Genomic DNA, 24,244 nt, shown 5'->3' with positions numbered 1-24,244 from the left:
CCAGCTCGGATGTGGGCACCTCACAGAGCCCTGACATTTCTCTGTGCAGAACTCCAGTAATTACCCCCAGTGTTCCCAAGAGATTTCTGTCACCCTCCTTGCACACGTTCATTGCAAATGCCTCTCTCTGACATATCACGCTACCCTGCCTTCTGGACTGGTGGCGACAGCAAACTGGAGGCTCTTGGTGACAGCCAACATGGCTTCACTAGATCGTGTCTGACAAATCTGGTGGCCTTCTACGATGGGCTTACAGCATTGGTGGAGAGGGGAAGAGCAACTCACGTCATGAACCTTGACTTGTGCAAATCATTTGACGCTGTCCCACACCATATCCTTGTCTCTCAATTGGAGAGACATGCATGTGATGGATGGATCACCTGGTGGGTAAGGAAGTGGCTGGATGGTCACCCTCAAGGAGCTGGAGTCTACAGCTCAATGTCCAACTGGAGGTCAGTAGAGCGGTGTTCCTCAGGGGCCAGTATTGGGACCAGCACTGTTTTAACACTTTGTCAGTGACACGGACAGTGTGAGTGAGTGCAATCTGAGCGAGTATGCTGATGACACCAAGCTGGGTGGTGCAGTCGCTACACTGGAGGGAAGGGATGATATGCAGTTGGACCTGGACAGACTTGAGAGATTTTCCTGTGAGAACCTCATGAGGTTCCCAAAGGCCAAGTGCAAGGTCCTGCAGCTGGATTGGGGCAACCGCAAGCACAAATACCGGCTTGGGGGGAGAATAGGTAGAGAGCAGCTCTGAGGAGAAGGACCTGGGGTGTTGGTGGATGAGAAGCTCAACCTGTGCCGGCAATGTGAGTTTGCAGCCCAGAAAGCCAACTGTATTCTGGGCTGCATCAAAGAAGTTTGGCCCAAAGCTTGAGAGAGGTGATTCTGTCCTTCCACTCCGCTCTCGGGAGACCCCTCCTGGATTACTGCATTCAGCTCTGGGGCCCCGAACTCAAGAAGGACATGGAAGTATTCGAAGGAGTCTAGAAGAGGCCAAAAACATGACAGAGGGGCTGGGGCACCTTTTCAATGAAGACTGGCTGAGAAAGCTGGTTCTCTTCAGCCTGGAGAGACCCTATAGCAGCCTTCCAGTACCTAAAGGGGGCCTTTAGGTAATGTTTTAAAGCCAAAAGAGGGTACTTTAAAATAAGGTATAAGGAAGATATTCTTTCCTTTGGGGGTGGTGGTCAACGGAACAGGTTGCCCAGAGAAGTTGTGGCTGACCCATCCCTTGCCCCTTTGTGGCCAGAAGCCTCCCGTGCCAAACCAAGCTGGAGACCCCCCCTGCAAAGTTGCTGTTTAACCTCATCTTTTCTACATGGGGCCTCCTCTGCACCACAGAGCCCAATCTCAGCTCCCACTTTGCCACAAGCGTTCTGCATGGGCGCTACAGGGCCTAACTCTCCCATGTCCTGCCCTGGCACTGCCATCCTGCTGGGCAGGGGAAAGGGCTGCCTCCTGCAGCTGGCAGGAGGCGAGGGTGATACTATAAAAGCCAGTCAAAGGAGCTCTCTAAGACTCAGTTTTGAGTTATAGATAGCAGGCGTTCTTTTACTGAGGTGCTGGACTTAGTGGGGATCACTCCACCTAGTGTGCTTACAGAACTGTTTGAGCTATAGGGGTTATATACAATCAAAACATACATGTTAATCAGATTTCCCCAAAACATATTCATGCTATTTCCTGTAACTCATTAAAATCAGTAAATGTCTCTGACCCATGCACATTTGTTTCCACTGTTGGTCTTTCAGGGGTCTCTGGTGGTCATCGGTAGTCTTCCTCACTATGTTCGTTAGTTGAATCCAGTTCTTGTCCATGCTCAAGCCATCTAAATCTTTCTTCTCTTCTTCTTTCATCTTAGGCATGCATACAAAGCTTAGTTGCTTACACATCCAAGGATATACGCATAGCATGAGTTCCTCGCCTAATCTTCTGACACATCCTCTAGGCCTGGGTCGGCTTGCCCTCATTCTGAGATACAAGTCTGGAGGCTCTTATAGATAAAGCTGACTAATTAGTGAGTAAGGTAACATCAGGGATGAAAGTTTCTAAACTTCCTTCTATCTAACAAAACCTAGTAAAGGTTTCACCTACCTGCCAATGAAGCTTTTCAAATTTGATGCCATTGTTCTGTCAAGGAAGAGACCATTTTTCCTTTCAGCTTGCTATCGAGAGGAGGCCAGGAAGCGCCTCCCAAGGCCGCTCCTGCCAGCAGAGACAAGGCCGTGGCCGAGGGGAGGGGAGGAGGCTGGAAGGGCGGTGGTGAGGTCCCTGCCGCTGTGCGGCCTGGTTGACCTGCAGGAGATGTGCTGGCCAGCAGGCCTTGTGAGGTCACCCAGCGCGTCACAGAGCACCCCAAGGCAGCAGGGATGGCACTGGAGAGGCGGGTGGCAGAGAGCAGCCAGGGGTTGGCTGTGGGTCCCCTCTGCTGCAGCCGCCTGACGGAGCGTGGCAGGAGGAGGGCAGGCAGGGCTCGTGGCAACCACGCTCACGCTTGCCTTTCCACAGGCTGCTGCAGAGCTTGGGCATGGCCACCACAGCCCCAGCCCCTTGCAAGGCACCGCAGTTGCTGGTGAGAGAGGGAGTTAGGGGAATCTTATCAAGTAGAGATAGAGTGCTGACGGCATGAAACTAGGATCCTACTTAGTGTCTTTACTAACTATGGTGCTTGTGCAAATTAATTAAAGCAAGAAGCCTTGGGCCCCTTTACCAAGGTCAGACTCTTAATAAGAGTGTGAGCCTATCTTAAGAAACTGGTAGAAACTGGTCCTGTGGATGGACAGGATCCAAGAAGCAACTGAGTCTGTGCAGAGACAAGAGGTCAACTAGCGGTGATGAGGAAGAGTCATCAATCTTCATCCCCACGACCCCCGACAACTACCACCAGAATGCACTGTGCAAGCGGAGATGGGAGGAGTTTATGGAAATGACTCCTTGGAACTAATTTTAATACGAAGCGGGGACAGGTTATGAATATGTATAGGCATATTGTGAAACTTCATGCATACGTAACCCTTTACTGCATATAACCAAGGCAAGTTGCTGTGTCAGGCGCACACGACTTTGGCGGGACTACCCCCCATGCTGCCCAGCGCTGAATAAACATACCTACTTTATAGTCTTACTGATTGTGGTGTCCGTTTTCCGCAAGTCAGTTTGGCGAGCCAGCCAGGAGACGCTCTGCTCGGCTGCAGGATCGACTGCGGAGAGGATGTCCCTAGGTGTACCCTGAGTGTTTTCCTCGGAGGAGCTTCCACTCTCAGCCGCTCACCGCGGGAGCAGACAAGGACCTCCTGAAGCTGCGGACAAACGGTATGTTTTACAGTACAGGAAGGGCCTGTAAGTCGTACGCGTGGTTGGGACAGCTGGTAAATCGCGCAGAGACATCTGGCGTGCAGCATAGTCCCCATGTGGGAGAAGGGTACCCTACAGGCTGACCGATAGAGCGGTCACAGGAGATTTGGTGACCGATGGAGTGGTCAAGGGGTATTTGCTGACTGATAGAATCAAGGGGGATTTGCTGACTGATAGAGCAGCCGCTAGCGATCTTGGGAGTAGATCGAGCAAATCCGAGGTTACCGCTGCATCCCAGTTTTGGGAGCCAGGACAGACCTGCTAATGACTGTATACGAAGCAGGAGAAGGGTAAGCGGGCCTCTCAAAATTGTGACAAGGTTATCTGGGTAATATTTGCAGCTGCTGTAGGGATAATAATTGGAGTGTTGATAATTGTATGTCTTATTTGTGGATGTCTGGGTATCTCACGTTGAAAGCATTTGTGTATGTGTTTGAGACAAAGTATTGTTGTGAAGTGAATTACTCCACAAGGAACACGGCCGGAGATGATACAAACAAGTTTGGTTATTGTTTTAAGTGATATATTCTTGTGGTGTGAGCAAGAAGTGCAAGGGGCCTCTCTGTGTGATTGCGTGATTGTGCTGTGTGAGTGAGACGCAGCATCGCTGCGAAGCGAGTGCGGAGTTCCGATCCGCGGTTCTGTATTCTCCGCGAGGGGAGCGGCCGGAGATGAACTAAGTGCATGACAGACCAAAAAGAAGTGCTGTTTTATCCAAGTGTTGATTGGTGGTGCCCGATATATGGGCCCGGCGGTGCATCTTGCAATCCTATTTCGTTCTTAAATGTTTTGAGTCTGACAAGGAGGAAGGTGGGAGCATTATCTAAGTAAGAGTTTAAAAGTTTTGGTATATTTGCGGTGGTGTTTGGTGAGTTTCCCAAGTACGGGGGGAGGGGGGCTGACTGATTATCGAAGCGGTAGAATGGAGAGTATCACTTCTTCGGTGGTTCGGGCCTGAGCCCTGGGAATTTGGTAAGAAGGGGGAGAGAGAATTTATTTAGGCCTCAATACCTTTTAAACCCCCATCTTGACAGATACACAGGAGTGATTCCTTGTTTCGTGTGGGCTTACTAACAAAGAGCATGAGAAAAATTAGCATTTGGCTTGAAATTCGGTCTTATTGAAATGTAAATTTTGTGGAAAAGGTGTTATTGTTTGTCTAGAAGACCGAAGGCTGAGTGCTTCGGGTGTTTTTCCGAAGTCCTGCGGATTTATGATTGGAACGGGGCTCATTAATAATCTGAAATAGTAAAGTTTGTATGCGGAAAGAAGAGTTTAATCCCAGAGGACTGGGACATTTGGGAAGAAGATTAGGAAAAGATAGTAAAAACCTGCAATAAAAAGGTTTGCGTGGAAATTGAAACAAGGGACACTAACTAATATAAATAAATAAAAGGGAATGGGAAATCAAGGAAATGTGTAATATCCAAAACAAAGACGTCCAAAAGAAAGCTTCCTTGGGTGCATATTGGCACATTGGAAGGATATTGTTAGAAATGGGGGCACAGAAAGCAAGAGGACTTCCACTAAGTATTGCAATCAATGGTGGCCACTATATAAACTAAATGGCCACTTTATGGATCAATCGATTATAACAGTGTCTTGCAACTAATGTTGTTTTTGAGGAGAGAAGGAAAATAGGATGAAATGTTGTATACTGATACTTTGTTTCAGCATCTTGGAGGGAAAAGGGTATGGAATTAAGTTGGCCCCTGACTGAGCCTTTGGTGTTGGCAATAGAAAAGTACAGGCTGGAGAAAGATAAAGGAAGTGTTAAAAGGATTGTTGAAGGTGTTAAAGGTTGTGTGGCATGTAGTATTTAACAGAGCTGTTTGATGCTGAATGAGCAGGGAAAGAGGATGTAGGAATGCTAATAGTTCCGCCTCAACCTGAGGCTGAGATCTCTAAATCACGGGTGTGAGCCCTCTGGGGCAGAGGGACCGTGATGGGTCCAAGAGAGTTGTCATGGAAACAGAACAGCAGCTAACTCTTAAAACAACCTGAGTTCATGTGTGAGCTCAGATTGCCAATGGGACCGCTCAGGGAACTGTCAACGATTGCATTCCCCTAACCGACCCACCCACTGAGACCCTAATCACCCCGGAAATACCAAAATCTGGTTAACTGGGAATTGAGAATCTGTCCCAACAAGGTCCAAAAGAAACTCCTATGGAATTTTTGAATTTTTGGACCAACTTTGAAATGCAACGAAGAGAAAACAAAAAACTAAAATAAACAGACAAAAATTTGGACCTGGCTTCAGAAAACAAACAGAGGCAATTGGCTAGCCTCTTTCTAGGGCAATCGGCCCCTGATATCAGGAAGAAATGGTCTCAGGCTGCAGGACAAACTTACAACAGTCAGGAATGACGGGGACCTGGGGCATCTACCCTAGCAGGTCCACCAGTTGAAATAAAGCTAGGAAACAAAGACAGAGGCTTGAATTTTTGTTGGTTACGGGAGCTTCTTTCTCTGTGTTAATTAGTCTGTAAATGTAATAGGAGCAACTGGCCAACAGGAAAAGACTTTTTTTTTTTTTTTTTGCAATGCTTGAAATTTAAATTGGGAAAAATGATTGGAATTACAAACTGAGAAAAACAGTCAAGTTTGGTTCATGGTACTAGATTTAAAGGGTGCCTTTTTCTGCCTGCCCGTGGCAACTGAAAGCCAGAAACTCTTTGCCTCTGAATGGGAAAAATCCTAATAGAGGATGGAAAACTCAGCTTACTTGGACAGTGTTACCACAGGGGTTCAAGAATAGCCCCACCATATTCGGGAAACAACTAGCCTGTGATCTTGAAGCTTGAAAGCCCCCTTCGGAAAAGGGGACACTGTTGCAATATGAAGAAGAAAAGGAATGTGTATAATGGACTATTAGTTTACTTTACATTTTACATTTACTTTACATTGAAACTTCATGCATACGTAACTCTTTACTGCATATAACCAAGGCAAGTTGCCGTGTCAGGCGCGCACGACTTTGGCGGGACTACCCCCCATGCTGCCCAGCGCTGAATAAACATACCTACTTTACAATCTTACTGATTGTGGAGTCCGTTTTCCGCAAGTCACTGGGACAAAAGCAGATCCTGATATAGAGCCAAAAGAAAAGGAGGTCATTGGTGAATAAGCTGAACAAGACTGGACCCAGTACTGACCCCTGGGGGTCACCGGTAGCTACAGGCTTCCAACTAGTCTTCACACCACTGAGCACAACCCTCCGAGCTCTGCCATCCACCCAATTATCAGTCCACCTCACTCTCTACTCATGTAGGCCATGCTTCCTGAGCTTGTCTATGAGGATGTTATGGGAAACAGTGTCAAAAGCCTTTCTGAAGTCAAGGTAGACCACATTCACCGCTCTCCCCTCATCTACCCAGCTAGTCATCTCATCACAGAAGGCTATCAGGTTGGTTAAGCATGATTTTCCCTTCCCATTCCTAGTATGGTCTGGGGACCAACTTGCTCCTGACAAATAGAGCCTGCGGAACAGACCCCCACCTGGAGCAGCTTCCAAAGAGCCCGTTTTTCGCTGCCCGTGGAGAATCCCACACAGGACCAGCCCAGGAAGGTCGGCACCCCACGAGAGGGACCCCACACCAGAGCAGGGGGGAGAGCGACAGTGAAGGAACAGTGGAAACAAAGCACCATGGACTGATTGCAGCCCCTGCTCCCAGCCCCCCTGTGCCACTCAGGGCAGGGAAGAGGTGGAAGAGAGTGGATGGGGGAAGGTGCCCCCAGCTTGTTTTTCTGTTCCTCTCTGTTCCCATCAGCAATAGGTAATCAATTTTATTCATCTTCCTATGCCAAGTCTGTTTTGCCCGTAACGATAATTGTAGAGTGATCCCCATTGAGGTACACTGTCCTGGTTCCAGTTAGGACAGAGTTAAGTAGCTCATAGTAGCTGGTAGGGTGCTATGTTTTGGATTAGGATGAGAAGAGCGCTGATAACATGCTGATGTTTTAATTGTTGCAGAGCAGTGTTTACACCAGGCCAAGGACTTTTCGGCTTCTCGCTCTGTCCTGCCAGCGAGCAGGCTGGGGGTGCAGCAGGAGCTGGGAGGGGACAGACCCAGGACAGCTGACCCAAACTGGCCAAAGGGGTATTCCATACCATCTGACGTCATGCTAAACAATATATAGGGGTGGCTGGCCAGGGTGGGGGGCCGGCTGCTCGGGGATAGGCTGGGCATCGGTCAGCGGGTGGTGAGCAATTGCATTGTGCATCACTTGTTTTCTTACACATTATTATTGTTAATACTATTATCATTATCACTATTGTTATTATTATTGTTATTAGTATATTCCTGTCTTAATAAACTGTCTTTATCTCAACTCACCGGCTTCACTTTCCCGTTTCTCTCCCCCATCCCAGAGAGGGAGGGGGGAGGGTGAGGGAACGGCTGTGTGGTGTTTAGCTGCCAGCCGGGTTAAACCACAACAGGAGGAACCCTTGAGGTACACTTCTTCATTTATCAGGGAACTGGCTTTCTGAGAAGCCCCGACTCCCCTATTCTGAATTTATATCAGCAATCTCTCCTCCTTCTTCCACTCTGCATACTCCTATTTGAAGTGACTGGGCTGGCCACACTTAAAATATCTTCTCAAAGCCTGTCCCTGCCAGGATTTAGGCTGCAACACAGGTAGCTTTCCTTGTCTGCCATTCCTTCATCTCTCTTCCTCTCCTTGCCATCCTAGGCCCAACTCTTCCCCAAAGTCCACTCTATCTCCAACCCTCTGCCTCACTACCCAGTATGCTGTGAATACCATTAATTTTGCTCTCTGCTTTTCCGTCTCATCTCCCATCTTGGCGTACACCTTCATACTACATACACTGTTCACTCCATCCTCCCTACTTCTGGAGCTTTTTCTGCATATCTGGCCAGGCTTTAATCACAAAATGGACTTTAAAGAGCCCTTGGGCTACTGGGTCCTCAGGATTCATCCCTGAGTACTTTTTAATTCTGACCCTGAGTCTCTCATAGGATTTCTGTGTTGTGGGTTGTTATTATTGTAGTTAGCTAAATGGATATTTCTGCTCTATCGGAATTACTCTTGGTCCGGGGGGGGTGTTAGTTCTTAGCCATTCTTGCACAGCTGCCTGCTGAATCATTCCCCCCCTAAACATTCTTCTCCAGTGAATAACATACTCAAGATTGATGTTTCCCGCCCAGGAATACAAGTTCAGGCTTTTGAAACAGATTTGACTGTTCTGCTAGTCCTATAGGGTCCTCAGTTAAAGACTTTGTTTCTTAAAAAAAACACACACAAAAAAAAAAAGTCTTAAATCTCCTAATCTCTCTGTTGGTAAGGGTGGAGTTCACATAAGGTATTTGTCCTAGTCCCACTGGAACGTCCCTAAGAGGATACACACTTAGTTTTAGTACTGTTAGTACTACAGTGAGGACTGTAGGTTCACAAGCTACTTGACACTCCTCTACACCACATATGTAAAATTTTTCTTTTTTCCAACCCTTTAATTTCTCCCTTTTGCCTTTTTTTTTCTTCTTCTTTTTTTTTTTTCCTTCTCTTATGTTTTGAAAACCTGTGATCTTTGTTTTACTGTTCCCACACTGCTCATCCTGTTTTTCTCAAGCTTCCACCTTATTTTGGAACAGTGAGGCCCCCTACTGCCAATTAATTACATAACATTTCTCCTTATTATGACCACACAACTACATTGGAATACAGAAAATTAGTTCTCTACTGCAAAAACACAACTTAGTTTCTCACATCTTTGAGCAAATTCTGATGGGACGGCAACTCCGAGAGATGACGTGAGCGTTCAGGCACGGCCCTTCTAGGAGGGAAATGCTGTTCTGGAGGCCAGCTGTGTCACTCAAGTGCCCACTGCCTGTCCCTGCCTGCGGTCCCAGCACGGCCACACAGCAGCACTGGCACCAAGCTACAAGAGCAGCCAGGCCTTACACCGCCAGCAGGGCTCAGCAGGAAAGGGTGGCAGTGGCAGGAGAGCAGCTCTGCATGGACCCAGAGCTGGTGCTGCCAGGCTGGACTGCTGGGCCACGAATTTCTCCTCCACCTCTGCACACAGGCGCTGTACCTGCAGCCACAGAAAAGGCCTCAGAGGAAGGACATAAGACAAAGAGGCACTTGAATTGGTTTAAATACATAACCAAAATGAAGAATTATATTTCTTTGTGGACAACATTTGAGAAAATAAAATTGGAAAAAACCAGCAACAACACAAGAGCATAAGACCCATTGACTTCGTCTATCATGAGTAATATTAGGAGTGATTTACAAAAGGAGGCGGGCAATCTATTGCTCAAGAAAAACACCCAGACATCACTTTCCACATGGCAACCTTGATCTCCTGGTTCCTCATGCTGTAGATGAAGGGGTTCACTACTGGAGGCACCACCAAGTACAGAAGTGCCAGAACAAGATCCAGGGAAGGGGAGGAAATGGAGGGGGGCTTCAGGTGGGCAAAAATGACTGTGCTCATAAAGAGGGAGACCACAGCCAGGTGAGGGAGGCACGTGGAAAAGGCTTTGTGCCGTCCCTGCTGCGAGGGAATCCTCAGCACAGCCCTGAAGATCTGCACATAGGACAGTAAAACGAAGACAAAGCACCCCCCAAACACAGAAGCAGTAACCACAAGAACTTGAACTTCCCTTAGGTAGGAGTCTGTGCAGGAGAGCTTGAGGATCTGGGGGATTTCACAGAAGAACTGGTTGAGGGAATTGCCACAGCAGAGAGGCAGTGAAAATGTATTGGCAATGTGCAGCACAGCGTGGAGAAAGCCACTGCCCCAGGCAGCTGCTGCCATGGTGGCACAGGCTCTGGTGCCCAGGAGGGTCTCATAGTGCAGGGGCTGGCAGATGGCGATGTAGCGGTCATAAGACATGACAGTGAGAAGAGAAAGTTCTGCTAAATTGAAAAAGATTATCAGAAAGAGCTGTGCAACACATCCCACATAGGAAATGGCCCTGGTGTTCCAGAGGAAATTGGCCATGGCTTTGGGAAGAGTGGTGGAGATGCAGCCCAGGTCGTTGAGGGCAAGGTTGAGGAGGAAGAAGTACATGGGGGTGTGGAGGCGGTGGTCGCAAGCTATGGCAGTGATGATGACCCCGTTGCCCAGGAGTGCAGCCAGGTAGATGCCCAGGAAGAGCACGAAGTGCAGGAGCTGCAGCTCGCGCGTGTCTGCAAATGCCAGCAGGAGGAACTCGGTGATGGAGCTGCTGTTACACATTTCTTGCCTCGGAGCAAGGGAGCCTGTCCAAAAGAAGCAAAGACTGTGCAAAATTTAAGGACTTCTTTGACTGCAATCCATTGAATGACTCAACAAACACCACACAGACCAAAACACTGCCTCACTGTGCAGCAGTCAGTCCTGGTCTACAGCAGCAGCTAAAAGGGAACCCGGAGTGATTTGAGAAGTCCACAGGCCAGGGACATGTCCCTGCTGCAGGACATGAGGGGAAGGTCAAATAATTCCCTAAGAAACAACAAAGGTGATATCAGTACCGTCTGTATGCTGAGGTGTGTGAGGTGCCTCAGAGCAGCAGCAATGCTCAAGGAGCCTTAGTCTCTAGTACAGATGTTCCTACTCCATTACCATCCTTCTGCCTCAGCACATGGGCAGGAAAACGAAGCAGATTCTAAAAAGTGCACTGCCTTCGGGTCGCTCTTGGTGGGCAGTTCTGCTGTGCAGTGCCCTGGGGAGGTGTGGGGCTGTGAGCAGCCTGCCCCAGGCAGCAGGCTCTGGGCAGCAGCAGGACCCTGCCCTGCCGTGCCGTGCTGTGCTATCCGGGGGGGCTCCTTCCAGCCGCAGCTTCTCCCCGCAGCCCCTGGGCAGCTCCCCGGTCAGGCTGAGTGCTGAGCCTGGCAGGCGGCAGAGGCCCTGCCCCGCCACACAGCCCCTGGGGCACAGCAGGGACCCTGCTCTGCACCACAGCCCTGGGCACCCCTGCCTGCACCCCCGGCTGCACAGCCTGCAGCCGGCCCCAAGAGAACAGAGCCCTCGGGCCCTGCACGCTCACCCTGCAGCACACAAGCCCTGCGTGCCCTTCAACTCCAACACCGAGCGTCCTCCTGACAGCTGCCATCGCCTGAGGGCTGTGCCAGCTCCAGGAGAGCCTGGCAGGGTGCGCAGCGGCATTGCCCTGCACCCAGACACTTACCGTGGGGAGGTGGCTGTGAGGATTTCTCCCTCTGCCAGCTCTCCCCTGCCTTTCTATGCCAGGCTGCCCTGAACCTCTCTCCCCCTCCTCTCCTCTCCCCATGCCAGCTGCACGCAGTGCCCCCAGCCCTGCTGCGCCTGGCACAGGAGCTGCTCGTGGGTGGCTGAAGCAGCTTCTCAAGTAGTCCAAGTCTGATGCAAACTGCAAAGCCTCTCCCAGTGTTAACGGTGCCACTGAGGGACATTACTGACAAAGCCTCCCCATGGACTTGTTAGAGCAGAAAAGTGCAGGCAGTGATGACGGGGAGACCAAGGCCCAGGAAAGGTGGCCCTGGTGCTGAGGAAACCTTGATGTGTCCCATGAAGTCCAACAGTCGGGCCCTGACCCCAGCCTCTGGGAAGGGAGATCCTGTCCCTCCAGCGCGGTTTAAGACTCTTTCTGGGTCAGTGCGCAGTGGGTAAGGGCAGTGCCAAGTACAAGGCTACAGGAGGACATCTCCTAGGCTCCTGGAGGGGGAGGAGGAGGCATTGAGACCCTAATGCTGTAAGGATGAGGTGTCTCCTCATAGGCCTCACTGACAGAGACAAGAGCCAGAGCCCAGCAGACAAAGCTGTTGGCTCTGTCAGGGGCTTTCATCTTCCAAAGGATCCTTAACAATAACCATCACAGGCTGTGCTGTGCTGTTGCCTGTCTGCACCTGTTTCCCTGCAGGACTTAGATACCCACCTTGCTTCCCCACCTTGCTCTCACCTGAGCACCTCCCTGCCTTGACTGATGTCTCTCCATCTGCCCTCAGTAATCCATGAAACACAAAGCCAGGGCACTGATCCTGACACCCTCTGCATGACGTCTTGCACCACAGCTCTGCTCTTCAAGAAGCATTTCACCTCATACCCCCATCTCACCACCCTGAATCTGAATTTTTTTGATGTCCTTTCTTTCCCATGTTCTTTCATACAAAGAGGAAAAACTCCACCATCACTGCAACCACCCCTCGAGCAGTCTCAGCCTACTTCTCTACTGCCCAGAGCCTGCACGACACAGGGCCAAAGAAGCCCAGGTCCCTCAGCCTGGGCCACCCTGCTCCAGAGGTAGCCACAGCAGCACTGAGTCGAGAGGGACGATAACCCAAGTGGTCTGGGTGGCCCCCGCTGCCCCTAGTGCAGCCCCGTAAGGAGCTGGCCTTGCTCCCTGTCAGCATGTCCCACTGGCTCCTGTGGTGTCCTCGTAGCACCCACGCCTTCTCCTCAGGGTCCCCCGTCAGCTGCTCACGTCCAGCCCTGCCCTGATGGATGCAGGTATTCTGCCCCACCTGCAGCACTGGCCACGTCTCCTTGCCACCTGCAGGGGGTTTCTGCTGGCTGAAGGCTGGACATTCCCAAGGTCCCCCTGCCCTGAAGCTCCCTTTTGTCTCCTGTTCATGGTTGGGTGCCGATGGCTCACCCTGATGGTGGTGACTCTCACACGATAACAGCGTGAGGAGTGTCAGGACTCTACAGGCACTAAGGGAGGCCCTTGTTCAGTGGAATTTCTGACTGGTCTGGTTGAAGGTGTCCCTGTACATGGGAGGAGGGGTGGAATTAGATGACCTTGAAAGTCCCTTCCAAGCCAGTCCATTCTATCAGTCGATGCTCAAACATCAACCATCTCCCTGCACCCCTCCTCCCTGCAGGGCCATATCCCAAAGGAATCCTCCAAGCCGGTCCCTCAGCAGGCCCAAGGCTGCTCACCTCAAGTCCTCTGCTTTGCCTTGTGCTAAAGAAGGGCAACGGAGCTGGTGAAGGCTCAGCAGAAGTGCTGAGACACAAAGCTGGCCAAGCAAACCCAGACACAAGGACAAGACACAAACCAGGAGGATTCCTCTTAACAGAAGAGTAGAGCAAGCAGCTGGAAATGGAAGATCTCTTTCTATGAGAACTTTCCAAACTAGAGAAGGAGAAAGACATATGTGTGGACCTTTAACAAAAAAGGAAAACTTGCTAAACGTGGACAGGAAGCAAAGAAAGAAATAAGAAAAACAACACTTTTAATTAAAACTTCAAGAATTATTTGGTATTCATAACCTGTGAAGTTTATGGAAGATGCCGGAAATATTTTTCTTGGAGGTGAATCTGACACATTTTGTGTCACTGACAAAGCTGTGAGTCCAAAGAATGGTGTCCCAGTGGGCAGGGGGGCAGCGGTGGCTGTGTCACCCAGGTGTCACAATGGGCAGGGGGCAGCAGTGGCTGTGTCACCCAGCTGTCACAGTGGGGCTGTGACACGGCAGCCCAGCTGGGATAAAGGGCCAGGGATGCAGGCAGGCCCCAGTCGGGATGGAAGCCCCTGGCAGCAGGCAGCAGAGGGTGGAGCAGGGCAGGACAGGGAGGTGAGTGCGCGATGGAGCAGGGGCTGAAGCGGTGTGCGAGGCTGAGCAGGGCCAGAGTCCCGCTGCAGCCTGAGCAGGGGCTGGAGCTCAGCAGCTGCTCGAGCAGGGGCTGGCTTTGAGCAGTCCCACAGCACAACGGGAACCAAGTGTCTGCTGCACAAACGGTGTTGCAGACGTTCAGCCCCAGCGGTGACAGGAAGGATTTTGGGTGTCCTGGGAAGATGCTTGGATGTCTTGGGGAGATCTTTGGGTGTTCCAGGAAGAGGCACGGGTGCTCCAGGGCTATGTTTTGGTGTCAAGGAAGGTGCTTGTTTGTACCAAGGATGTGATGGGTGACACAGGGTGATGCTTGGGTGTCCTGAGGATCTACGTGGTGCCCCAGGGAGAAGATAGGGTACTCCAGAGAGGTCTTGGCATGCTTCAGAGAGGTGCTTTTTGAACCATTAAGATGCAGAAAACTCTTAAAGATTGAGTGCTCCAGAGAGATCCTTGTGTGTCCAGGGAGACAGTCAGGTGCTGCAGGGAGCTGCTTGGGTGCTCCCGGTTGGTGCCTTCTTTTCTCTGGAGGTGCTGGGGTGCCCTGGACAGATACCGGAGAGCTCCAGCAAGTGCTGTGTGCTCCGTAAAGCTGCTTGCTTTCTCTGGGGAGATGCCTGAGTGCCCCAGGAAGTTGCTTGGGTTCTCCAGAATGGTACTTGGATGTCGTGGGGCATTCTTGGAGGTACTTGGCTTCCCTGGGAGTATGGTAGTGTGTGCTGTGGAGAGAGTTGGGTGCTCCCAGGATGTTTTTGGGTGTCGCCAGGGGATGAGGGAGTAGCCCTGTAGATTCTTTGGTGTCCCACAGAGGTGGTTGGGTATTGAAAGGAGAAACCTTGGTGAGCAGGAGGGCAGCGGTGGCTGTGTGATCGAGGTGTCCCAGTGGGCAGGAGGCAGTGGTGGCTGTGTCACCCAGGTGTCACAGTGGGCAGGGGGTCAGTGGTGGCTGTGTCACCCAGGTGTCCCAGTGGGGCCGTGACACGGCAGCCCAGCTAGGATAAAGGGCCAGGGGTGCGGGCAGGCCCCAGTGGGGATGGAAGCCCCTGGCAGCAGCTCTGAGGGCGGAGCAGGGCAGGACAGGGAGGTGAATGCGTGATGGAGCAGGGGCTGAAGCGCAGTGTGAGCCTGAATGGCCCAGGAAACTTGAAGGATGTGCTGGTGAGTGCAGAGGAGATGCTTGTGTGCTCCCCTGAGATGCCTGGGTGCCTCAGGAGATGCTTTCTTGCTCCATGGAGATTCTTCGCTATCCCAAGAATATTCTGGCTGCTCCCCAGGCTTCTTAGCTGCTCTATCCAGATGCTCCCTGGGTGCGCAGGGAGATGCTTGGTTTCTCCAAGAAGACACCTGGGTGATGCAGGGAGTTTCCTGGATGTCCCAGGAGGATGGACTGGTGATCCTGAAAGTTTCTTGGTGGCTGCAGACAAATGCTTGAGTGCTATCTGGGGATGCTTGTGTACCCTAGGAGATGTGCTTGTGTGCCCAAGGGAGAGGCTTGTTTGATCCAGGGCAAAGCTCTGTTTCTCCAGGGAGGATTTTGGGTGCTCCAGGGAGACGGTTGGGTGCTTTCTGTGTGGTGCTTGGCTCCAGGGAGATGCTGGAGGGCTGTGGGGAGATGCTTGGCTCCTGCACGTTGGTGTTTGTGCCCCAGGGAGATGTTTGTCAGGTTTCTCCAAGGAGGTACTTCATTGCTGTGTGGAGATGCTTGGGTCCTGCAAGGATTTTCTTGGGTGCCCCATGGAGATGCTTGGGTGCCCACGGTTGATGCTACTCTTCCACAGAGAGGTGCTTGGGTCTTCCAAGAAGGTATTAGATAGAAGTATGGAGATGCTTGGGTGCTTGAAGGATATTCTTCTTATTTAGGGTAGATTCTTGAATGCTCTAGGTAGGTGCCTGATATCTCCAAGGAGGTGCTTATGTGCCCTGTCACGATGCGTGGGTGCCCACGGGGACATATTATGACCCTTCTAGGTGCTTGTGCACCACATGGAAGCTCTTGGGTGCCAAGGGAGGTGCTTCCCATCTCCAGTGAAATGTTTGTGTGCCCCAGGTGGTGGTATGGAGCCCTGGGGAGATGCTTGGGTTCTCCACTCAGATGTGGGAGTGCGGTGGGGAGACTCTTGGGTACTGCCATGAGGTGCTTGAGTGTTCCAGGGAGGTGCTTGTGTGCTGCAGGGAGATGCTTGGGTGACCTGGGGAGAATTTGGATGCTCCAGAGAGGTGTTTGTGTGCCTCAGGGATATGTTTATGTGCTCTGGGGAGAAACTTGTTTTACCTGGGAGTATTCTTGGGCTCTCTAGGAAGCTGTTCAGTTCCTCTGAGAAGACACTCGGAAGCCCCAGGAGGTGGTTGGGTACTGCAGAGAGCAGTTTGTGTGGTGCAGGGAGGTGCTGGAGTGCTCCACTTGTGCTGCTGAGTCCCTTAGAGAGCTGCTTGGTTGCCCCTGTGAGATTCTAGGGTGACTCTGGATGAAATTCTGACTCACAAGCAGGTGATTCCGGTCCCCAGCAAGGTGCTTGGTTGTCCCAGGAGGTGCTTGTGTACCATGAGAAAAAGCTTACAGATGCCCGGGTACCCACGGGGACATACTTGAATGACCTAAGGAGCGTCTTGTGCACCCCATGGAAGCTGTTGGGTGCCAAGGGAGGTGCTTCCCATTTCCAGTGAGATGTCTGTGTGCCCCAGGTGGTGGTATGGAGCCCTGGGGAGATGCTTGGGTTCTCCACTCAGATGTAGGAGTGTGGGTTTGAGATTCCTGGGTACTGCCATGAGGTGCTTGAGTGTTCCAGGGAGGTGCTTGGCTTCCCTGGGGAGATTTTTGGATAATACAAAGAGAGGCTTTGGTGTTCCAGTGAGGTGTTTAGGTGCCCTAAGGATATGCTTGAGAGCATCTCCTTCGTATACCAAACACCTCCCTAGGCAACCAGATCAACACCTGTAGGTGCCCAAGGATCTTCAAAGGTCACCCAAGAATATCTTTCAAGCAGCCAAGAATCTCCCTCCAGCGATGAAACACCTCTCTGGAGAAACCACACGTCGCCCTGGGTAAGCCAAACATATCCCTGGGTACACAAGCATCTCCCTGGAGAATCCAAGCACCTTCCTGGAGCACCCAAGGAGTTCCTCAGGGTCTGTAAGCTTTTTCTCATGGTACACAAGCACCTCCTGGGACAACCAAGCACCTTGCTGGGGACCGGAATCACCTGCTTGTGAGTCAGAATTTCATCCAGAGTCACCCTAGAATCTCACAGGGGCAACCAAGCAGCTCTCTAAGGGACTCAGCAGCACAAGTGGAGCACTCCAGCACCTCCCTGCACCACACAAACTGCTCTCTGCAGTACCCAACCACCTCCTGGGGCTTCCGAGTGTCTTCTCAGAGGAACTGAACAGCTTCCTAGAGAGCCCAAGAATACTCCCAGGTCAAACAAGCTTCTCCCCAGAGCACATAAACATATCCCTGAGGCACACAAACACCTCTCTGGAGCATCCAAATTCTGCCCAGGTCACCCAAGCATCTCCCTGCAGCACACAAGCACCTCCCTGGAACACTCAAGCACCTCATGGCAGTACCCAAGAGTCTCCCCACTGCACTCCCACATCTGAGTGGAGAACCCAAGCATCTCCCCAGGGCTCCAAAACACCACCTGGGGCACACAAATATCTCACTGGAAATGGGAAGCACCTCCCTTGGCACCCAAGAGCTTCCATGTGGTGCACAAGCACCTAGAAGGGTCATAATATGTCCCCGTGGGCACCCACGCATCGTGACAGGGCACATAAGCACCTCCTTGGAGATATCAGGCACCTACCTAGAGCATTCAAGAATCTACCCTAAATAAGAAGAATATCCTTCAAGCACCCAAGCATCTCCATACTTCTATCTAATACCTTCTTGGAAGACCCAAGCACCTCTCTGTGGAAGAGTAGCATCAACCGTGGGCACCCAAGCATCTCCATGGAGCACCCAAGAAAATCCTTGCAGGACCCAAGCATCTCCACACAGCAGTGAAGTACCTCCTTGGAGAAACCTGACAAACATCTCCCTGGGGAACACAAGCACTTTCCTGGAGGACCCAAGGATCCCCTTGGAATCCCCAAGCATTTTTCCAGGGCACACTAGCATCTCCTTGCTTGACCCAGACAACCTTCCTTGAGCGCATGAGAATCTCTCTGGAGCACCCAAGCATCTCCACAAAGCATCCATGCACTTTTGTGGGACACCCAGGTTCCTCCCATTGATGACAAAGCCTGTCCCTGGGGTGTGCAAGCAATCCCTTATGAACCCAAGAAATTCCCAGATCGCACAAGCATCTCCCAGAGGCATCCAAGTACATTCTGAGAACACCCAAGCATCTATCTGGAGCAATAACGCACTCACTGTGGCACCCAGGCGTGTCCTTGGAGCACCGAGACATGCCCCCGGGGCACCCAGGCATCTTCTTTGAGCATTGTAACATCTCCCCAGGACACACAAGCGCCTCCTGGTACAAACAAAGATTGCCCTGGACACCCAAGTCTTGACACGGAACTCAGAACCGTCTCCCCAGGGTACACAAGCACCTCAAGGGATAGCCGAGATCCCCCATGGGGACCTCCAGCCCCTCCCCATGGTTCACTAAAACCTCCCTGGGGTACACAGATATGTCTCTGGGAACCGAACGCATCTCCACAGAGCATCCAAGGCTTTCTCTGGAGCACTAGGAACCTCCCTGGGGTATAAAAGCATTACGGGGGCACCCAAGAACCTCCCTAAGGCACATCTGTCCCCAGGCAGAGCTCCAGACACTCCAGCTGCTCATTGACAGGGAGGGCGATGCCCCCTCCTCGTGTCCTTAGCCTGTCCTTCCTAAAGAGTCCGTGTACCTTCCATTCCAACACGCCAGTCATGGGAGGCACCCCCCCACGTCTCCTCAGTGCCAGAGGTCATTTCATAGCAGCGGGCACAGATGGGGCTGAGGGACTCAGTGCGTTCTTCTTGCCTTAGTCTTTGCCAAAAAGCTCCCTCTCCTCTGAGCTCAGGGATATGGGAGAGAACCAGAAAATGGAAAGAAATTGTCGGTTGAGGTAAAAACTGTTGAAGAGGACAGAAAAGGAAGGGAGAATAATAACAACGGAATTGTACCAAGCAAGGACAGCCAGCAGCATCCTGGGCTGTGTGAGCCGGGAATGGCCAGAGGATACAGGGAAGGGACGATCCAGAAGACGGCATCCAGATTTTGGGTCCCCAGGACAGGAGGGATGTCAGCAAGCTGCAGCGGGTTTGGCACAGGGCCCCCAAGATGCTCTGGAGCACTCTGCCTGTGAGGAGAGGCTGAGGGTGCTGGGCTTGTCCAGCCTGGAGAAGGGCAGGACGAGGGGGACCTCCTCTGGCTGTAGCTCTGAGGGGGTTGTGGAGGATGCAGAGCCAGGATCTTCAGCTGGGTTCAGGGTGGGAGGACAAAAGACAACAGCTGTGAAGCTGAAAGAGGAGAGCTTCAGGCTGGAGAGAAGGCAAAAAGCCTTTTCACCATGAGCTCAGCCAGGCGTCACCTGGAGGCTGTGCAGTCTCCATCTTTGCTGGTTTTGCAAAATGCAACAGGATCATGCCTTGAACAGCCTGTTCTGGCTGTGCTTGTGACAACTTGGGCTGCAGGCCTCCTGAGGTCCCTGACAACATGCCTTGTGGTCCTTTGACCTCAGGCCCAATTTCTGCTGGCGACAGAGGAGATGCTGTGGGGCCTGAATCCTCCTGTGCTGTAGGGGACCATCTAAAGCCAGGCAGGTGAACTCCGTCTCTTCACCTGTCTGAAGGGAATGCATACTCTGTCCTGGCCCTAAAGGACAGCTGAGCATCGTTTCTACTTTTGCCACACTTTCCTTTCACCTGGAAAAATGAATATTGCATGCAGGTTCATGGCCCTGATTTCCTCCATCTGTGCAGCGAGGTCAAAATCTCGGTGTTATTTACTTTCCTGCAAAGACTGTGAATTGTCATGGACCTTGCATGGGCAGATAAGATTGGGGGTGGGGAGGGGGGGGCGGGTCACAGGGCTTTGTACAAGATGCAGAATGATCTTATTTAATGGTGTTGGCCTAACAATACTAGAAATGTTTTGAAATGCCAATAAAATTTAAAAAAAAAAAAAAGAAAACAAAACTAAACAGAAATAAAGGCAAACTTCTAAAGCATTGAGAGTTTATGATTGATGCACATTTCCGCTTTTACAATTTTTGTGATTTTGTTTTCCTTTGTTTTAATAGTTAATAATGGCCAGTGTTGATGATCTGAGACACACTGCCCAGCCTCCACCTGCAGCTCCTGAGGGCCTCCGGTCTCCCACAGGTCCTCTTGACAGCTCCCAGCCCCAGTACAGAGGGGCCTCTGAACCTAGCAAGGTCTGCCTGGAAGGGTGAACAAACTATTCCAACATAGGAAAGAAAATAAAAATAAATACATAAAATTTAAAAAAGAGCGCATGTTCATCACCTCAAACACTCTGTCTGAAACAGTTCTTGTATGGCCATCCCTTGTGGAAGGTGACCGTCATTAGCTGCAGCTTGCACTGGGCACACAGCTGAGGAGAGTGTTTTACTGAACTGCATCACACTTAACTTTGGTTGGTTTTCAATGGGGAGCAATCCTTCTGTGCCTGCGTGCAGGCAGTTCTGTGGGGAAAAGGTCTGGGAGTTGGTGCAAAGGAGCTGTAACATGCAGCTGCAGCCCCGACTGGAGAAGTCTGATGGGAGGAGAAGTGCTGCAAGTCCCAGGTGGCTCCTGAGAGAAATGGTGGGGCTGGGGAGGTGAGGAGCAAGGTTGCCCACAGACTGTCTGGCCTCAAGGGACCGCTTTTCCAAGCTGACCAGGCCTCCTTAGGAGACCCTCTGGGTCAACAGCAAAGGGAGAGGGCAGGGAATTGAAATACATCAAGAAAGAATCCAACCTGAAGGGAAAACTCTCTTGTTATCAACTGTTCATTGAAATCTGCCTCATTCGCTACCCTCCCGAAATCTCCCCACTTAGATGTACAAGCCCTGAAGCCTTGAAGGAACTGCTGGGCAGAAGGAGGGCACAGGAGGGCTCTCTGCATTGTACTGAGCCCCAGGGTGTATTTGGTGCTGAGTCCGTGGACCTCTGGTCCTGAGAGGAGATAGCGCCGGGCGCACAAGAAGGGAAGGCCAGAAGAAATGCTGAAGTTTCTGGGAGTGTTAATTGGTCCCACTGGGGGCCATTACCACCACAGCTCCCCCACGGACCTGTTAGAGAAGGAAATGGGAGGCAGTGACGACAGGCAGGCAAAGGCAAAGTAAAGGTGGCCCTGATGCCGAGCAAAACCTTCATGTGTTTTATCAAAGCAAACACCAAGGCCTGACACCCAGCTCTGGGAAGAGAGCTTCTGTCCCTCACTCTGCTCTTCAAGGGGCAGTGGGATCTGGGCTGTGTGATGGCAGCTAAAGGACAACAGTACAACACCAGTGCACAGGGCTGCAGGGAGGCCACATGGTTTCAGTGCCAGGAGCACAGTGTGTCGTCTCCTGGGTCCCAGTGGCAGAGACAACAGTCAGAGCCAAGGGGACAAAGACCTCTGCTCTGTCAGGGCCTTCCAGCCCTGTCAGTGCCCTTGGACGTCTCCCCACAGGTTGTCCTATCCTGCCCCATGCCTGAACCATTTTCCCTGCAGCCTGGGGACATCCAACCTGCTTCCCCACCGCAGCATCTCCCTACCCATACTAGGAACTGCTTGTGCTCACTGTCTTTGACTTGAAACACAAAGCCATGGGCTGATCCAGACTCCCTGGCAGTCACCACAGCACTGCCCTTGGAGTGCCATTTCTTTCTGCTCATCACCATGCTGGACCTCCAAAACAGCAGATTGTGGTGGCTTTCCTTTCTCACGTTCTTTCTCCCTACCCAAAATGGGCCATCATCTCTGAAAGCAGATTTCCAGCTCTCAGGAGCTCCTACAAGAGTGCCCTGAGCCTGAGCTTCACCAGGCCTAGGAAGCGCAGGGCTCTCAGCCTCCACACGCATGACCCCTAGCCCTGTCTTGGCACACCTCCTGTGAACCCTCTCCATTCCTCACTATTCCTTCAGAAAAGGAGCCTCATACTGGGAAAGACTCTTCCAGTTAGGGCCACACCAGTGTGCAGTCATGGAAGATGAGAAGTGCCTTGCCTGGGTGGACACACTCCTCCTAGTGCAGCCCAGCGTGGACATGACCATATCCGTGTTTAGCACTGCCGGCTCATATGGCATCCCTGGTTGTGCCCAGGCTCTTTTCCTCCTGGTTGCTCTTCCTGCAGTCCGGTCCAAGCCTGCTGTCATGTATGGAGCTGTTCTGCCCCTGATGCAGAGCATCACAAGGTGGGAAAGAGAGGCTCTCTTCTCCTTGGAAAATGCAATGACATTTATTCACCAAATCCAAGAGTTTCACAAGAAACTGCACATTCTGAAATGTACCGCAACGGAACCTGGTCATGGAAGTCATCTTCAAGCATGTAGAGGATATGTTGATCAGGAGTAGTCAGCATGGATTCCCCAAGGAGAAATCACGCTTAACCAACCTGATAGCCTTCTATGATGAGTCGACTAGCTGGGCAGATTATGGGTGAGCAGTGAATGTGGTGTTCCTTGATTTCAGAAAGGCTTTTGACACTGTTTCCCATAACATCCTCATAGACAAGCTCAGGAAGCATGGCCTACCTGAGTGGACAGTGAGGTGGATTGATAATTGGGTGGATGGCAGAGCTCGGAGGGTTGTGCTCAGTGGTGTGGAGTCTAGTTGGAGGCCTGTAGCTGCTGGTGACCCCCAGGGGTCAGTACTGGGTCCAGTCTTGTTCAGCTTATTCACCAATGACCTCCTTTTCTTTTGGCTCTATATCAGGATCTGCCTTTGTCCCAGCAGCTGCGGTGCCTTGCAAGGGGCTGGGGCTGTGGTGGCCATGCCCGAGCTCTGCAGCACCCTGTGGCAAGGCAACCGTGAGCGTGGTTGCCACGAGCCCTGCCTGCCCTCCTCCTGCCACGCTCCGTCAGGCGGCTGCAGCAGAGGGGACCCACAGCCAGCCCCTGGCTGCGCTCTGCCACCCGCCTCTCCAGTGCCATCCCTGCTGCCTTGGGGTGCTCTGTGACGCGCTGGGTGACCTCACAAGGCCTGCCGGCCAGCACATCTCCTGCAGGTCAACCAGGCCACACAGCGGCAGGGACCTCACCACCGCCCTTCCAGCCTCCTCCCCTCCCCTCGGCCATGGCCTTGTCTCTGCTGGCAGGAGCGGCCTTGGGAGGCGCTTCCTGGCCTCCCCTCCCTAGCGAGCTGAAAGGAAAAATGGTCTCTTCCTTGACAGAACAATGGCATCAAATTTGAAAAGCTTCATTAGCAGGTAGGTGAAACATTTACTAGGTTTTGTTAGATAGAAGGAAGTTTAGAAACTTTCATCCCTGATGTTAGCTTACTCACTAATTAGTCAGCTTTATCTATAAGAGCCTCCAGACTTGTATCTCAGAATGAGGGCAAGCTGACCCAGGCCTAGAGGATGTGTCAGAAGATTAGGCGAGGAACTCATGCTATGCGTATATCCTTGGATGTGTAAGCAACTAAGCTTTGTATGCATGCCTAAGATGAAAGAAGAAGAGAAGAAAGATTTAGATGGCTTGAGCATGGACAAGAACTGGATTCAACTAACGAACATAGTGAGGAAGACTACCGATGACCACCAGAGACCCCTGAAAGACCACCAGTGGAAACAAATGTGCATGGGTCAGAGACATTTACTGATTTTAATGAGTTACAGGAAATAGTATGAATATGTTTTGGGGAAATCTGATTAACATGTATGTTTTGATTGTATATAACCCCTATAGCTCAAACAGTTCTGTAAGCACACTAGGTGGAGTGATCCCCACTAAGTCCAGCACCTCAGTAAAAGAACGCCTGCTTTCTAAAACTCCAAATTGAGTCTTAGAGAGTTCCTTTGACTGGCTTTTACAGTATCACCCTCACCTCCTGCCAGCTGCTGCCCACTCACGCTCCTGGCACAAACATGGCCCCGCACCAACACCATCGCTCGTGCTGCCTTTGCCTCCTTACCCTGTCCTCTCCCTCGACTGCTTGTCTCTGCCAGGCCCCATGTTCCACATCCAAATGCATCCCTTTGCTCTCACCACCCTCTCCCCTGCCCAGCAGGATGGCAGAGCCAGGGCAGGACATGGGAGAGTTAGGCCCTGTAGCGCCCATGCAGAACGCTTGTGGCAAAGCGGAAGCTGAGATTGGGCTCTGTGGTGCAGAGGAGGCCAATTTTAAAGTACCCTCTTTTACTTTTAAAACATTACCTAAAGGCCCCCTTTAGGTACTGGAAGGCTGCTATA

General features: G+C 51.5%; 1 protein-coding gene and 1 long non-coding RNA gene across 2 annotated transcripts in view; both read right to left on the bottom strand.

The window, feature by feature from the left end:
* The window catches only part of LOC308186999, a 207,176-nt gene that overhangs the window by 148,186 nt on the left and 34,746 nt on the right, over positions 1-24,244 (bottom strand). The window lies entirely within an intron of this gene.
* Positions 9,442-10,665, bottom strand: LOC308186959 (olfactory receptor 14C36-like). The gene has a single exon (XM_080609108.1). The coding sequence runs from the start codon at positions 10,571-10,573 to the stop codon at positions 9,647-9,649; it is 927 nt and encodes a 308-aa protein (XP_080465234.1). The 5' UTR covers positions 10,574-10,665; the 3' UTR covers positions 9,442-9,646.

The sequence above is a fragment of the Anser brachyrhynchus genome (assembly GCF_964034855.1).
Source record: "Anser brachyrhynchus genome assembly, contig: SCAFFOLD_56, whole genome shotgun sequence".
Classification (NCBI taxonomy): Eukaryota; Metazoa; Chordata; class Aves; order Anseriformes; family Anatidae; genus Anser; species Anser brachyrhynchus.
Note: the sequence above shows the minus strand (reverse complement) of the source record. Positions and strands in the feature narration are given on the sequence as shown.

Bases quoted from the DNA above. Each gene is read 5' to 3' on its own strand.
- LOC308186959 (XM_080609108.1), bottom strand. From the start codon at position 10,573: ATGTGTAACAGCAGCTCCATCACCGAGTTCCTCCTGCTGGCATTTGCA.